Below are 15,723 nucleotides of genomic sequence, written 5' to 3'. Positions count from 1 at the left end.
TCTTTATTATAAACTGCAATTGTGGCATGCACTTAAACCAATATTATTTTCACAGAGCTTATTATTGAAATCGTAAAATGTCTTAGTAGCTGTGCAAAAATAACTATATAAAATATATTGCTTTTACAATTAACCAAGCCATAGGCGCTGTAAATAAATTAACCTAGACAGCAACAACAAGCAGATACAGAGAGGATTGAGTTTTTAACGTTATCGGGCGATTCATAGAATGTACAAACATATAAACATATACATTTTTTAGAACCTTGAACACCAAAATAAAATTCAAAATACACATAAGTTGAACAAGTCAATACACTGACAAAGACCTTCACTCAAAAGAAGGACAAATACATATTTATAAACACAACGTGAGGAACTACAACATCCTTAAAACACAGGAATGCCCATCTCAAACATATCCTTACATCTCTTCTATCTACAGTGCATTCAGAAAGTATTCAGACCCCTTGACATTTTCCACATTGTTACGTTACAGCCTTATTCTAAAATGGATTAAATTACTTTTTTCGATCATCAACCTACACACAATACCCCATAATGACAAAGCAAAAACAGGTTTTCTGAAATGTTTGCAAATGTATAAAAAACAACAACTGAAATATTACATTTCCATAAGTATTCAGATCCTTTACTCAGTACTTTGTTGAAGCACTTTGGCAGTGACTACAGCCTCGAGTCTTCTTGGGTATGACGCTACAAGCTTGGCACACCTGTATTTGTGGAGTTTCTCCCATTCTTCTCTACATCCCCACAGCATGATGCTGCCACCACCATGCTTCACCATAGGGATGGTGCCAGGTTTCCTCCAGACGTGACGATTGGCATTCAAGCCAAAGAGTTCAATCTTGGTTTCATCAGACCAGAGAATCTTGTTTCTCATGGTCTGAGAGTCCTTTAGGTGCCTTTTGGCAAACTCCAAGAGGGCTGTCATGTGCCTTTTACTGAGGAATGGCTTCCGTCTGGCAACTCTACCATAAAGGCCTCATTGGTGGAGTGCTGCAGAGATGGTTGTCCTTCTGGAAGGTTCTCCCATCTCCACAGAGGAACTCTGGAGCTCTGTCAGAGTGACCATCGGGTTCTTGGTCACCTCCCTGACCAAGGCCCTTCTCTCCCGATTGCTCAGTTTGACCGGGTGGCCAGCTCTATTAAGAGTCTTGGTGCTTCCAAACTTCTTCCATTTAAGAATGATGGGGGCCACTGTGTTCTTGGGGACCTTCAATGCTGCATAAATATTTTGGTACCCTTCCCCAGATCTGTGCCTCGAGACAATCCTGTCTTGGAGCTCTACGGACAATTCCTTCGACCTCATGGCTTGGTTTTTGCTTTGACATGCTCTGTCAACTGTGGGACCTTATATAGACAGGTGTGTGCCTTTCCAAATAATGTCCAATCAATTGAATTTACCACAGGTGGACTCCAATCAAGTTTTAGAAACATCTCAAGGATGATTAATGGAAACAGGATGAACCTGAGCTTAATTTCGAGTCTCATAGCAAAGGGTCTGAATACTTATGTAACTAAGATATTTCTGTTTTTTATTTTTAATACATTTGCAAAAAATTCTAAAAACCTGTTTTCGCTTTGTCATTATGGGGTATTGTGTGTAGATTGATGAGTAAAACAAATGATGTAATCAATTTTAGAATTAGACTGTAACGTAACAAAATGTGGAAAAAGTCAAGGGGTCTGAATACTTTCCGAATGCACTGTATATAGCTCCATAATTCTTCCTTCAGCACCATTGACGTAATGAACACAGTTCAAATCCCATTGGATGCGTCCCAAATTGCACCCTATTCCCTATGTAGTGCACTACTTTTCACCAGGGCTGGTCAAATGTAGAGCACTATTTAGGGAATAGGGAGCCATTTGGGATGCAAAAATTGTTTTATACTCAACCTTGAACAACTCAGTAATAACATTATATTGTAATACAATATATTGTATAAGCACTTTACTTAAAGGCCTATGTAAATGCGTAAAGTGCTGTGACTGTTTTTTCTATTAGTACATGCCCAATGACTGTCTCAGTGCAATGTCTCCAGCTTTGCTGAATGACAGGGAGCATGTTGTCTTGTAACAGAAGCAAACAGCCGTATGCATTAGTAGGAAAGAAAGAAATCCGTTCTGTTTCTGCTTCAATCAAAACGCTGCCTGTGGCAGATATTCACAGGGGGGAACAAACTTCTTTAAAAGTTTCGACCTAAAACACAATTTTTCGATGGGCTGGTAAAAACTTAAGCAATCCCTCCACTTACAATTTTTGCTAAGATGTGTGTTGAGTGTTTATGTGTGTCTTGAGTGTGTGTGTATACAATGTGCATGTGTGTGTTGTGTATGTGCGTGCGTGTATCGGAATCTGCGTGTGTTTCTGTGTGTTGAAAGAGGGGAGATACATATCCCTACACATTTGACTCTATGAATGATCGCTTTGGTTTCATTGAGGCTACGTGAATGGCGGGATTATCTCGGGCTAAGCTCGGCTGCTTGGGCTTACTGTCCACAAAAGCGTGCGACGGCATGGCCAGCGCTGGCTTGGATTCCTTGTAACAGGTGGCTGCTTGGCAGAACTTTTCTGTGAATTCCTTCGAGTGCATTCCATTCTGCAGGCTCCCCATAGCACCCTGAGATGGAGCTTTGAGCTGCTCGTAGTAAGTGCTCCCTGTTTTGGCATAAGGTAGCTCACAGTTTGCCCCCGTCGTCTGGAGGCCCATGGCAGATATGTTTTGGCACACTAATCCCTCCGAGGAGTGACTCTGCCAGGTGCGGAGGGCTCCGGTGGGGGGCTGAAGGCCCGGGTGGCTCTGGAGTCCTTGGTGCTGCTGTTGCTGCTGCAGTTGTTGTTGCTGCTGCTGCTGAAGAAAGCGTGCCGTCTTGTCCATGATGCCCATGAAGGGCCTGGGTTTCCACTCGCTCGTGCCTCCCTGGCTCTGGCCCTGCTTGGCCTTGTCTGTGGTGGTCTTGGTGCGTACGTCAGGGCCCTGCAGCTTGCCGCTGTCAGACAGACTACTGCTGGAGGCCAGGGAGCTGGTGGAGCTGGACACCCTGATGTTGCTGTCTCCCCCCTGGGAGCATGCCTGGGAGACCCCATTACCCCCGCACTCCTTCCTCTGCTCCTGGCCTGGCCCTGCAGTGTCGAGGAGGCCCTGGGGAGACCCTGAAGTCAGAGCATCCGGGGAGGACACCGAGTGGGCAGACAGACGGTCCTGGGCCTTGCAGGAGGAGTAGGTGGCCTGGGACGAGTGCAGGGACTCGCTGTCCCTGTCACAGTGATGGCCCATAGCCATGTTCTGGGACTGCGAGGCAGCAGCCATGGACAGGCGTTGCTCCCCGTAGACAGGCTCGTCAGGAGGGGGCGGTAGAGGGCTGATGTCGATGCCTAGCCCTGGCCCTGGCTTCAGCATGCTGGACATGTGTCGGCTGGGCAGGGGGCTGGAGGGAGCGTACTGGGACTGGGACTTGGCCCCCGAGGAGCGGCCTCCTGCCTGCAGGGAGCTCATGTGCTTGTTGGTTTTCACTATCTGGGCCTGCTTGGTGGGCTGGAGGATCAGGCCCTGCTGGGCCATGGGCTCTCTGGGCTCCCTGGGGGGGTAGCGGTGGTGACTCAGCCTGCCAGGGCCTGTGAGGCCGGAGGGGGGAGAGCCAGGCCTGGTGCTCTGCTGCTGCGGCTGGGTGGCCAGGCTGAGGGAGTCAGGCAGAGTTCTATTGAGGGAGTAGATCTTCTGAGGCCAGGGCTCACCCTTCTCTCCTCTCCTATCTGAGTGTTGAGACTGAGAAGTCCCCTCTTCCTCTTCCACATCATTCAACCTCAGAGTGTTCTGTCCATCCAGACCTCTACTGACAGCCATGCTATGTTCCGACACCTCCTCCCCCTCCTCGTGTTCGTGTTCAGAGTCGTGGTTGGCCGGAGCCTGGTTGGACGAGGACGTTGCCCCCTGCGGGTTGCCCTGGGTGGTGCTGTGCTGCATCTGCTTACACTCCTCCTCCACACGGGCCAGCAGCCGCCGGATCTCCCGGTTGTTGGGGCACAGCTTGGCCGCTTCGTGCAGGTCAGCCATGGCTGCCGTGAACTGCCTGTTGAGGGATGGAGAGAGAGAGAGAGAGAGAGAGAGAGAGAGAGAGAGAGAGAGAGAGAGAGAGAGAGAGAGAGAGAGAGAGAGAGAGAGAGAGAGGGACGGTCGTGAGAGAATGAGAGTGACTAAGGGGGTCAATCAAGAAGCGCAGTACTTCTAAACAAGCATACTAACAATGCCCCCCTAAAAGAGCCACTTGAGGGTTCTCTTGATGAATAGCTTTACCTGCTGCTCCTCTTGGCTCGGGCGCGGGCGTAATAGGCCTCGTACGATTTGGGTTTCAGCTCCAGGGCCTTTGTTGCAAACTCCTCAGCCATGCCAAAGTCCTGTTGCGAGGGAATGGGAAGATCAATATGAATAACCAATGCAGGGAAATTTACATGCACATTGTCCATTGTCTCTCTCTCTCTCACACTTTGAATGTTTATGGGAACAAGCTGACATTAGCCCCAGTAATGACTACAAGCATACTATTGCTTATGGACTTCTAAACAGTTTATCATTTAGCCTCAAATGGCTCAATCAGACTCACTCAACTGGACCGCTTAATAGCTATAATTCTGTCCCAGTAGTAGATAGTATAATTTAATGCATTCAATCTGTTTCTGAGAGCATTGTGTTAGTTTATGGCACGTTTCATCGATCATAGACCTGGAACACGAATTGGCTCGAAATTGTATCATGGGGCTTTTAAGCGCTGTCTACTACTCCCTAACAGCAGCCATAACAGCCATACTTCTGTCTGTGAAATCATTAGTTTGGACTGTATCTTCTGGTGAGCATTTCTTTCAAATATGTTCAAAAACCCACAGCACAACAACAGTTTTTTCACGTTAACTATCTTCCAACGTCCCGTGCTACTGTTATACATGACCTGATCGCATATTGTGTCTTTTTAACAGAGACCTTTGGGAACAAATGTTCCAGTAAATCCAGTATTAGAGGAGAAAAGGAGGACGTGTTGGTTTTCTTACGTTGGTTTTCCTGCGACAGCGGGAGAGGTTGAGGTACAGAGACACCCTCAGCTCCTTGAAGGCCTTCAGGTCATCACCGAACCCTTCCCTGGGAAACTTCCTCAGAGCATACTGGTACCTCTGGGCTGCCTCTTTCATTTTCCCTTTCTGAAGGACAGAGAGGGAGGGGAGGGAGGGAGGGAGGGGGAAAAATAGGGAGAGAGAGGGATGGAGGGATGGAGGGGACAGGGGGAAAGAGCGAGGGACAGAAGGACGGTCGTCAGATCCTCCCCCAACCCAAGAGGCGTGTCGCAGCAGCTCACACACAGTCCCTCCCTCTCTCATCAATCACACACAGGTTCCACCTGAGCGGATTGTCCTTTCTGCGACAACTCAATCTGTTAACCTCTTAAGGATCGTACCCTTTTTTCATTTTTCGCCTAAAATGACATACCCAAATCTAACTGCCTGTAGCTCAGGAAACACTTTGAAGTTTCTGGAAATTTGAAATTAATGTAGGAGAATATAACACATTAGATCTGGAAAAGATGATACAAACAAAAAAACATGCATTTTCTTAAAAAAAATGTTTTTATCGTCTTTGGAAATGCAAGAGAAAGGCCACAATATAATATTGCAGTTTAGGTGCAATTTAGATGTTGGCCACTAGTTAGCAGCAGTGTGTGTGCAACGTTTTTAGATTGATCCAGTGAAGCGTTGCAATACTGGACTATTTTGTATCAAGTCTGCCCAAATGTGCCGAATTGGTCAATTGATACATTTTCAAGTACATAACTATAGAGAACATACAAAAATGACATGGTAATACAAAATGTAAATTGACATACTCCCAGGAATGTCATACATGATGGATCATTAGCTAATACACTAACTTTCACACATCTAGATGGCCGGGCGGGGTGGGTGTGGAGCCAGAGACAGCAAGGGTTCAAACTGTAGAACCAAGTTCCTACATTTGAATATAAAAATTTATTTTATCAAACAAAACTATGCTACATTTTATCTCTGGGACCCTCAGGATGACAAATCTGAGCAAGATTACTGAATGTAAGTACATTATTTACCTTCAGAGGTGAATGTATCAAACCAGTTGCCATGATACATTTTTTGTTGTTGTGCACTCTCCTCAAACAATAGCATGGTATATTTTCACTGTAATAGCTACTGTAAATTGGACAGTGCAGTTAGATTAACAAGAATTTAAGCTTTCTAACCATATAAGACATGTCTATGTCCTGGAAAGTTTGCTGTTACTTAACCTGTAGAGGTTAAATGTCACGGATCAATCCCAGCTCAAACGGTGAGCGTGGCGTTGCACACACCCATTCATCTCTGCTTCGTCGCACTGAGCTGCTCAAAATATAACAGTCATTATGTTGTTTTCTCTCAACCAAATTACAGTGGCTGAGGTGTCCTTTTTATACAAACACTCCCCCTGATGGCCAATCAATCCAATGATATCATGTTTGGAAAGTATTCAGACCCCTTCACTTTTTCCACATTTTGTTACGTTAGAGCCTTATTCTAAAATCGATTAAATAAAAAATGTTCCTTATCAATCTACACACAACACATTTTTGCAAATGTATTACAAATAAAAAACTGAAAAAAAAACTGAAATACCTTATTTACTTAAGTATTCAGACCCTTTGCTATGAGACTCGAAATTCAGCTCCGGTGCATCCTGTTTCCATTGATCATCTTTGAGCTGTTTCTACAACTTGATTGGAGTACACCTGTGTTAAATTCAATTGATTGGACATGATTTGGAAAGGCACACACCTGTTTTTATAAGGTCCCACAGTTGAAAGTGCATGTCAGAGCAAAAACCAAGCCATGAGGTTGAAGGAATTGTCCGTAGAGCTCCGAGACAGGATTGTGTCGAGGCACAGATCTAGGGAAGGGTACCAAAAAATGTCTGCAGCATTGAAGGTCCCCAAGTGGCCCCCATCATTCTTAAATGGAAGAAGTTTGGAACCACCAAGAGCTGGCTGCCCGGCCAAACTGAGCAATCGGGGGAGAAGGGCCTTGGTCAGGGAGGTGACCAAGAACCCGATGGTCACTCTGACAGAGCTCCAGAGTTCTCTGTGGAGATGGGAGAACCTTCCAGAAGGACAACCATCTCTGAAGCACTCCACCAATCAGGCCTTTATGGTAAAGTGGCCAGACGGAAGCCACTCTTCAGTAAAAGGCACATGACAGCCCGCTTGGAGTTTGCCAAAAGGCACCTAAACAAGATTCTCTGGTCTGATGTTTTTCAGCGGCAGGGACTGGGAGACTAGTCAGGATCAAGGGAAAGATGAACAGAGCAAAGTACAGAGAGATCCTTGATGAAAACCTGTTCCAGAGCGCTCAGGACCTCAGACTGGGGCGAAGGTTCACCTTCCAACAGGACAACAACCCTAAGCACAAAGCCAAGACAAGGCAGGAGTGGCTTCGGGACAAGTCTCTGAATGTCCTTGAGTGGCCCAGCCAGAGCCTGGACTTGAACCCGATCGAACATCTCTGGAGAGACCTGAAAATAGCTGTGCAGCGACGCTCCCCATCCAACCTGACAGAGCTTGAGAGGATCTCCAGAGAAGAATGGGAGAAACTCCCCAAATACAGGTGTGCCAAGCTTGTAGCATCAAACCCAAGACGACTTGAGGCTGTAATCACTGCCAAAGGTGCTTCAACAAAGTACTGAGTAAAGGGTCTGAATACTTATGTAAATTTGATATTAAAGTGTTTTATTTTTAATACATTTGCAAAAAATTCTAAAAAACTGTTTTTGCTTTGTCATTATGGGGTATTGTGTTAGATTGATGAGGGGAAAAAAACATTTAATCCATTTTAGAATAAGGCTGTAATTTAACAAAATGTGGAAAAAATGAAGAGGTCTGAATACTTTCCGAATGCACTGTAATTACATTGTATGCGTCAGTCTTTTTTTTTATTGTAGCCCATCGTAAAAGATTGTAGCCCATTTACTCAGAACACACTTGACTATATCAATACACAGTATATATCATTGTTTAGAACCAGAAACTCAGACCTAACAGTATAATGTTAAGCCAAGCCTACATTCCAGATGGTACCCTATTCCCTATATAGTGCACTACTTTTGACCAGGGAATATATGGTGCCATTTGGGACGCAAGCCTAATCTCTTTTCCATACCTTGTAAAGCAGGTTGCCCTCCTCCATAAGTTTCTGCAGGAGAATGATGAGGATATCAGGCTTGGACGTGGCCATAGCCCAGGCTGCATTCCCTGTTGGTCCACACACACACACACACAGAGTAGAGTTACACCACTGCTGCTCCAAAACCCACGGACTATATTCACTAGGAAATTGGTAACAAGGTAAAGTTACCTAAAGATTGTACCTGATCGATCATAAGGCGACGTTCTGTAGCCTTACGGTTACATTGAAAGCAGTTCAGAAGAGAAAAATGATGAGAGATTGAAGGAAGGAAGGCAGGAAGGAAGGAGGGAAGGAATCATGCAAACAGATAAAAGCATTCAGAAAAGCAGAAGATAATTTGAAACTGCTATGGCTATAAAATGTGATTTATTCATTTTAGACCTTTCCAAGCTTAAATTGCCTCACCATTTTATTTCCTGCACTGATAATACTGAGAGTTTGCCAGTGGATATACTGTACCTATAATTGCATTGATATGATAATGAAACAAAATGGTGATTTGCTGGTCGTAAAGGTAATTGAGATTATAGAGACTGATAGCATTGTGTGCTAAGAGCAGGCGACATTGCTACCAAGGCAAGGGGAGAGGGTTGGAGGTATTGGCCATTATTAGCTAATTATGGGTGAGGTGCCTGGCTGGGCAGCACTGCAGATGTAAAATGAGGCAGATAAGCTCTAGGCCTAGATAGCTCAGTGAATGTCATTTAGGTGATAAGTCACATTCTCAAATTAGCCCACCGGCACACTTTTGGGAGAAAGGAAACTCACAGACACACAAAGAGAGAGCGAGAGAGAGAGAGAGAAAGAGAGGGAGAGCGAGAGAAAGGTAGAGACAGAAAGAGAGAGAGACACGCTACACATTAGGGTTGGGCAGTCTTTCAGATTTTCATACCGTCATACCGTTTCTGTACCATACCGGGGTAAACGGTATTACCGAAAGTGCACACAAGGGGCGCTATTTAAAAAAAGAAAATAATATTGATTGAATGTCTCTGCTGTAACCAAAAAGCTTGATATTGACATTCAGCCATGTAGCTAGCAAGTTAGCAAACCAAATGCATAGCTGGAGCCCTGAGTTGGATATAATTTATTGGACACATCTTAACATTTCTTATAGTTATACTTAACTTAGTTATAGTTATAAGCAGTGGCGTAGCACGCACTCCCGCCCAACCTCCAACAAATAATAATAATAATAATTTAAACGGTATATCGTCCAAGCCTCACACTAGTTGAATCTTGGTAGAAATCGGTTCAGTGTCATTGCCCTTGAATTTAGCACTAGCGGGGTGACATTCCGAGTAGATTGCCGATATTCCTATTTGCTATATCCTATTTCAATAAATATGTTATATTTACAGAATGCAATAGAACAACGTAGGCAGAGCTAAGAGTTTCACCACAACAGCGCAAAATGTCTGGTACGAAACTGCTTTTATTTTTTCTCTCACGGATGTCAGATGATCTGGGCCAATAGCTGAAGTCTATTTTTATAGCGGACACTCCGGTGTCATTTCATTGTTCAAATTGTCTATTTTCTCTCTATTTGATATGAATACGACATGGCCTACTAAGCTACTCTTTCAGTTTAATGCATGCTAGATTTCATGATCAAACAATAAATGAATCTAATGGAGTTCTAGGCTCTCAGAAAGTTTCGAGTTGTTTTTGAATAACTTAAAACATGGTAGACCTAAGGTAATAATGAGAGATAAGATAAAACAAAATATTCTCACAGCTTTATTTTGAATGATCAATATTTCAGGCCACAAAAGTGAAATTGAGAAAACAAGATCGAAAAATCGAATGACAAGTAAAAAGAAAACTTAGGCTACAACTGAGCAGATCTTATGAAAGAAACAATGCTATAGTTGGACTAGGCCTGTTTTCATATTTTTCTAGCAATGTGCAACCTACCAACATATAGCCTAGGCCCAAGAGAGGAAGATGAGGCAAAAATGCTAATCAGTTCATAATTATCCAGTTCTGAGGACAGAAGAGTTGCTTGCTCTGCAGCCCATGATGATTTATAACCCATCACACAACGTACAGCCAGCGAGGCTCTTGACTGTGTGTCACTCAGCTCTACCAGAGTGGAATAGTCTACTAGAATGACTCCACTAAATAACTTTTGTCAAGGTCATGATTCCTCTCGTCCCTCCAGTAGCATGTGAGCTTACGCTAGCGGTCTTTTTAAACTGTATTTTTATTTATGTATTATTTTGGGGGGGGGGTGGCCGTTAGGGGGTGATAACATTGTCTATCGGTCGATTTTATATGTACAGAATCACGATAGGACAAAATGTGATATCGAGTAACCCTATTTAGCACTGAGCATCAATGAAACCAGGAGTTGGTCACCAGATTCCATGGCAATAGCCTCATCATATTTAGTGGACTTAAGAGACTGGAAGCACAAGTAAGCTTTTTCTCATTACTATCGTAAAGCTGGAGTAGTTCAATCACTAGACTAAAGTGTTGTTGGAATACTGGGACGAGAGTAGGATACATTCACTGAAAGAACAGTGTATCTAGAAACAAACACAAACTGACAATTTCTATCATAGATAGAGTTCTTAGTTTCTTACCCAGTTTAGCCCCCTTTTTCAGCAGGGTCACCACTACCGACGTGTTCCGACACCCTATCGCCCGGTCCAACGGCCTCATGCCACTGTAGTCTACATGCTCTATCACCGCTCCTTTCTCCACCAGGTAATGGACCTTCACAACAGGAGCAACACAGTCAAACACACACTCTTAACTCCCCTACAGTCAGAACAAACACTCTTAACTCTCGTATAGATCGGTGGTAATTTGTGTCCCATAAGGAGACACAGAGCACTTGTGTTGGGCCTAACTAAGGGGCAGGCCTAGTGAGACAGATTTAGACTGAGCTTAATGTCTGTCTGTCTGTCTTGTCTGTCTTCCTGTCCGTCCGTCCGCTTGCCCGCCCGTCCGTCCGTCTGCCTGTCTGTCAGTCTCACTGTCTGTCGATTTATCTCTCTACTCACGATCTCCGCGTCTCCGTAGAAGGCGGCCAGGTCCAGCGGAGTCCGTCCATTCTTGTCCATGTGGTCTATGACCGCACCCTTCTCCACCAGAAACTGCACAACGTTTTTATGTCCTTTCAAACATGCCCAGCTCATGGGCGTTAACCCTTCCTTGTCCATCGACGTCAACGACGCACCTAGGGAAGAATAAATTAAGTATTCAACATCAGATTTATCAAAACCACAGCATATGACCTTCACTCAACAAACCATTCAATATAAAAATGGGTGTGAAATGTGGCTATTGATATTTTGATCTTTTTTAATGTGGATTTCATCTGACTTTAGAGAAAGAGCAGACTGGTTTGCATTGTGATGGCTGACATGGTGTGTGTCCCAAATGGCACCCTATTTCCTATACAGTGTGCTACTTTTGAGACTGGTAAAAGTAGTGCACTATAAAGGGAATAGGGTGCCATTTGGGTCACAGTTTTATCTAGCGTAGCATCGTGGTAGCTCACCCTTTGACAGAAGAAAGTCGGCAGTGCTCAGGTGGCCCTCGCACGCCGCCACCATAAGTAGTGTCCGTCCCTGTTTGTCACTGATGTTCACGTCAGCACCATGCTGCTGCAGCAGCAGCTCTGCAATCTAATCCGCGCCCACACGCGCACAAACAGACTTAAACTCTACTTCCTCTGGGTTAATCATCATGGTTCCTTTGAAGTGTAATTGTAGTTTGAGGCAATATGATCGTGTGTGTCTCACCTGCCAGTGTCCTTGTCTGACAGCACAGAAGAGAGGGGAGACCCCCCTGCGGTTGACCTGCTGCACCACGGCCCCCTGCTCCAGCAGGAAGCCACACACGTCCATCTTGCCCCGGCCCGCCGCCGCCGTCAGAGCTGAGGAGACCAGAGGAAAGGGGTCAGGACTAGACCCGGGTCAGCTAGGGTACTTACTGTACCAATGGTGAGACCACACACATACACAGGGCAGGGCAGGGTCTGGCTCGCTTGAGACAGGGCTTGCTCCCTCTAGCCCACATTTAAATTGAAAATATACAGCATTTAGTTGTCCATCCACTGAGTGCCAATAATTGGACTAAAACACAATTCAGTATTATTTCCTTCTTGACAATATAACATAATTCAAGAGGAAAAACACAAGTGTCTGAATGTTTAATTCGAGGCTGACAAAGCTAACCTGTAATAAACAATACTGTCTGATTGTATTGTTGATTGCAAATCCATGTGAAATCTTATCTCTTTGAATCTTGTGGTGTGCCTGTCATTACTTTACATTACAAAAATAAACAGTAATACAGGAACTGTAGTCAGGAAGTTTGGCCGTTCACCCAGAAACAGTCCCAATGTTACACGAACACACGCACATTATGTATATAGGCCTGCCATTAATGCAAATACCAGAATCTCGTTAACTTAATAACGTTGCTCTAAACTGTCTAGTAGTGTGCCAAGAGAGAAAGCTTTGAGACTTGAGTAGTGATATCATCTAATGCCTGCAGAATAGCGGGTCCAAAACAGGGAAAAATACCATTCGTTTTCCGACAGGTTAATTAGTACATCTTTGCCATTTCTGTTTTCATTCAAGTTACAGAATATGTAAAGGTTCTTTAAAGACAGATTCAAGTATCTTCAAACTAACATACTAAGATGCAGTGAAAAGAATACAACAGTCCATGTGTTTCTCATCTCCTGATTAGCACACTTGAGCCATAGCAGTAGTCCCACATTTACAGCCCACATTCAGTGGATGATACACTTTACTATGGGCTGTGGTATATTTAAGCAATATGGCCCGAGGGGGTGTGGTATATGGCCAAAATACCACGGCTAAGGGCTGTTCTTAGGCACGACGCAACGCAGAGGCCATATATAACAAACCCCCGAGGTGCCTTATAGCTATTATAAACTGTTTACCAATGTAATTAGAGCAGTAAAAATAACAGTTTTGTCATACCCGTGTTCTGATATACCACGGCTGTTAGCCAATCAGCATTCAGAGCTCGAACCACCCAGTTTATAATCAGATTCAAGTCTTGGATGAATGTTGGTATCCAAACAATAAATCCACACAGAGAGAGACTGGTGGTGCATTCGGATTCACCTCAGGAAAATTAAAGACCCAGATTAAAGACCCAGAGCCCCAGTCTCAGGCTGAGGGACATCATCCATCTGGATGGGAGTGTGAGCGGAGGGCCGTTATGTCTCAGCCAACCACAACCTCCATCTGCTCCACTAGCATATCTCCTCAGAGCAGAGAGACTCTGTGTGCATCCCAAATAGCACCCTATTCTCTATGTAGTACACTACTTTTGACCAGGTCCCATAGGGAATAGGGTGCTATTTGGGACACAGCCTTTGGAACTACAGCAGACTGATATTATTGTTATTATGCGCTCTTTCAGGGATGCATCCGTTTTGAGACGTGATCCACCATTTTAGACCTGACTTCGATAGAATCCTATGTGCATCTATTAGTCGAACATTAAGGAATACCCAATGAAAAGCTAGGTCTGCATACTACTTTCAAACCGTACAGGAGACCCCAGTGGCATCCCTCTCTGATCATCTAAGGCCAATTCAATGCATTTGATCTTCTCTCTGATCTCACAAACGTTTCTCTTTTCTGTGCCCATTCCCTCTCTATCTCTCTGTCTCTCTCCTTCCATCCTTCCTACCCTCCTTCATACAGAGCCAGGCAGATTGATATCTTAGTCATGTTCTGTAATAAGCCACTCAACTTTATCTTTCCTCCTAATCTGCCTCTCTCGCCTGTCTGGCCCACTAAGACTGCTGTCCTGAGGGGTGGACTGTAAATCACTGACTGATGAACAGACCAAATACACAGACAGACAGGTCCTCTTCCTGACCAAACTATCCCAAAGGCTGAAAGACCATGAGCCAAATGGCAGCCTATTCCCAATATAGTGCACTACTTTTGACCAGAAGAACCCTATAAGCCCTGGTCAAAAGTAGTGCACAGTGTCCCGCGTCAGTTTGTAAACATGCACTAGTCGCTCAAATGTAGCTGATTTTGCCGTTTTAGAAGGAGACCATTGCTGGGCTAACAAACTGGAGTAGCAGGGTCCCAGCTGTATCTGTCAGTCAAGGACACCTCAGCAACATACAGTATCTATCACATGAAGACCTACTTCCTGACTGTGGAATCATGGGAGTTGTGGTCTGTTTCTATGTAGGTCTAAGTCATTACAAGTTCACTCCACTAGCAGAGAAACTACTCTCTGACATGTCATCCCGGTGTACGTCCTCCCACCTGGGACTGGCATCCTTGGCCGTGGTGTCTGCACGCTTGTCTACATACTCCATAAGAGAAACCGCTCTCTCTCACCCCCCTCGTGTAGGGATGAATGACTGATGGGCGAGCGCCGCACGCAACAACCCACTGCCGTGTAAATAATTAAACACAACCAAACACTTAGAACACAACCAACTAAACACCACATGTATTAAACACCGCCTATAAACGGGGGTGATTTGATCATTTAAAAAGATTCTTACAGGCATAATTACAGTGGATAAAAAAACTATATACGAGGCTACACCCAATGGTGTAACTGAATATTTCATGATAATGAGAAGTTGATTTCATCGTTTTATTAAGTAATGTAGAAAATGTCAGGGCCGCCGTTTGACTTGGCCACTGCATTACTCATTTGTGGTGTGTGTGATATATAATATACACAAACCTCTTTTACAGAGGTAAAACAACTTCCATTTGTCATTTTATACAGAAACCATATAACCTCACAATGGCTCTTCTATTGTAACTTGAGGTATATGCTACGTGATCACAAAGATTATACCGCACTGTGTCTATTTGTCTTTCCCCTAATCTTTTCCACTGCTGCTGACTTATTCACATATATTCAACAAAGAAGACACCATCATTGGGAGTTAAATTACCTTTTCTCCTTCCCAGAGGTAAAACTCTGTCATTCTGAGGAGGGATTTTACATGATAGTGCCAACACAGAGCCGTAATCCAATCTCTCACTATCCAAACAAAGTGCAGTGGGCCTATTTGCATAAAGATGTTATTTCTTTCACACTTTGCATTTCAAATATGAAATTATATTTCTCTGACAGGTCGTTAAGGGAAGGAATTCGTTCAGAGCTGCAGCGATGAATGTCAATTTTCGGGAGGGTATTTCACCCAGGGTATTTGTGTCTCACTGAGTTTTCTCCCTCTGTATATCTCCATACAGGCCTCTGGATTAGGTTTATAAATCCTCAAACAGAATTAATATAAAAGACTTCAGGCTGTGATATTCACTTGCAGTATTTCTATGACCGAACCAGTTCTGCTGCCTATGCTGTGTCCACAACATTTAAGTGTAGATGTTATTTTCTATATAGCCCTGTGATGGCTCTCCATTGAATTACAACCCAATCATACCCGTAAAGAGGCATTGAATACAGCCATTTAAGTGGAGCTC

General features: G+C 44.2%; 1 protein-coding gene across 2 annotated transcripts in view; it reads right to left on the bottom strand.

Moving 5' to 3' along the window:
* Positions 1-185: 185 nt before the first annotated feature.
* The window catches only part of tanc1b (tetratricopeptide repeat, ankyrin repeat and coiled-coil containing 1b), a gene marked incomplete at its 3' end in the record, with an annotated part of 187,814 nt that continues 172,276 nt past the window's right edge, over positions 186-15,723 (bottom strand). Inside the window, exons 19-26 of one of the 2 annotated variants that reach the window (XM_084162237.1) lie at positions 12,013-12,146; positions 11,769-11,895; positions 11,269-11,444; positions 10,846-10,978; positions 8,231-8,322; positions 5,072-5,218; positions 4,323-4,423; positions 186-4,098 (exon numbers count right to left, since the gene is read on the bottom strand). In XM_084162237.1, the coding sequence (XP_084018363.1) occupies positions 2,427-4,098; positions 4,323-4,423; positions 5,072-5,218; positions 8,231-8,322; positions 10,846-10,978; positions 11,269-11,444; positions 11,769-11,895; positions 12,013-12,146 (2,582 nt within the window). Of the gene's footprint in view, positions 4,099-4,318; positions 4,424-5,071; positions 5,219-8,230; positions 8,323-10,845; positions 10,979-11,268; positions 11,445-11,768; positions 11,896-12,012; positions 12,147-15,723 lie in introns of those variants that run through there. The other variant, XM_084162238.1, reaches the window with a different exon arrangement.

The sequence above is a fragment of the Coregonus lavaretus genome, assembly GCF_964263955.1.
Source record: "Coregonus lavaretus genome assembly, chromosome: 5".
NCBI classification, from domain to species: domain Eukaryota; kingdom Metazoa; phylum Chordata; class Actinopteri; order Salmoniformes; family Salmonidae; genus Coregonus; species Coregonus lavaretus.
This window is presented reverse-complemented; position numbering and strand designations above follow the sequence as displayed.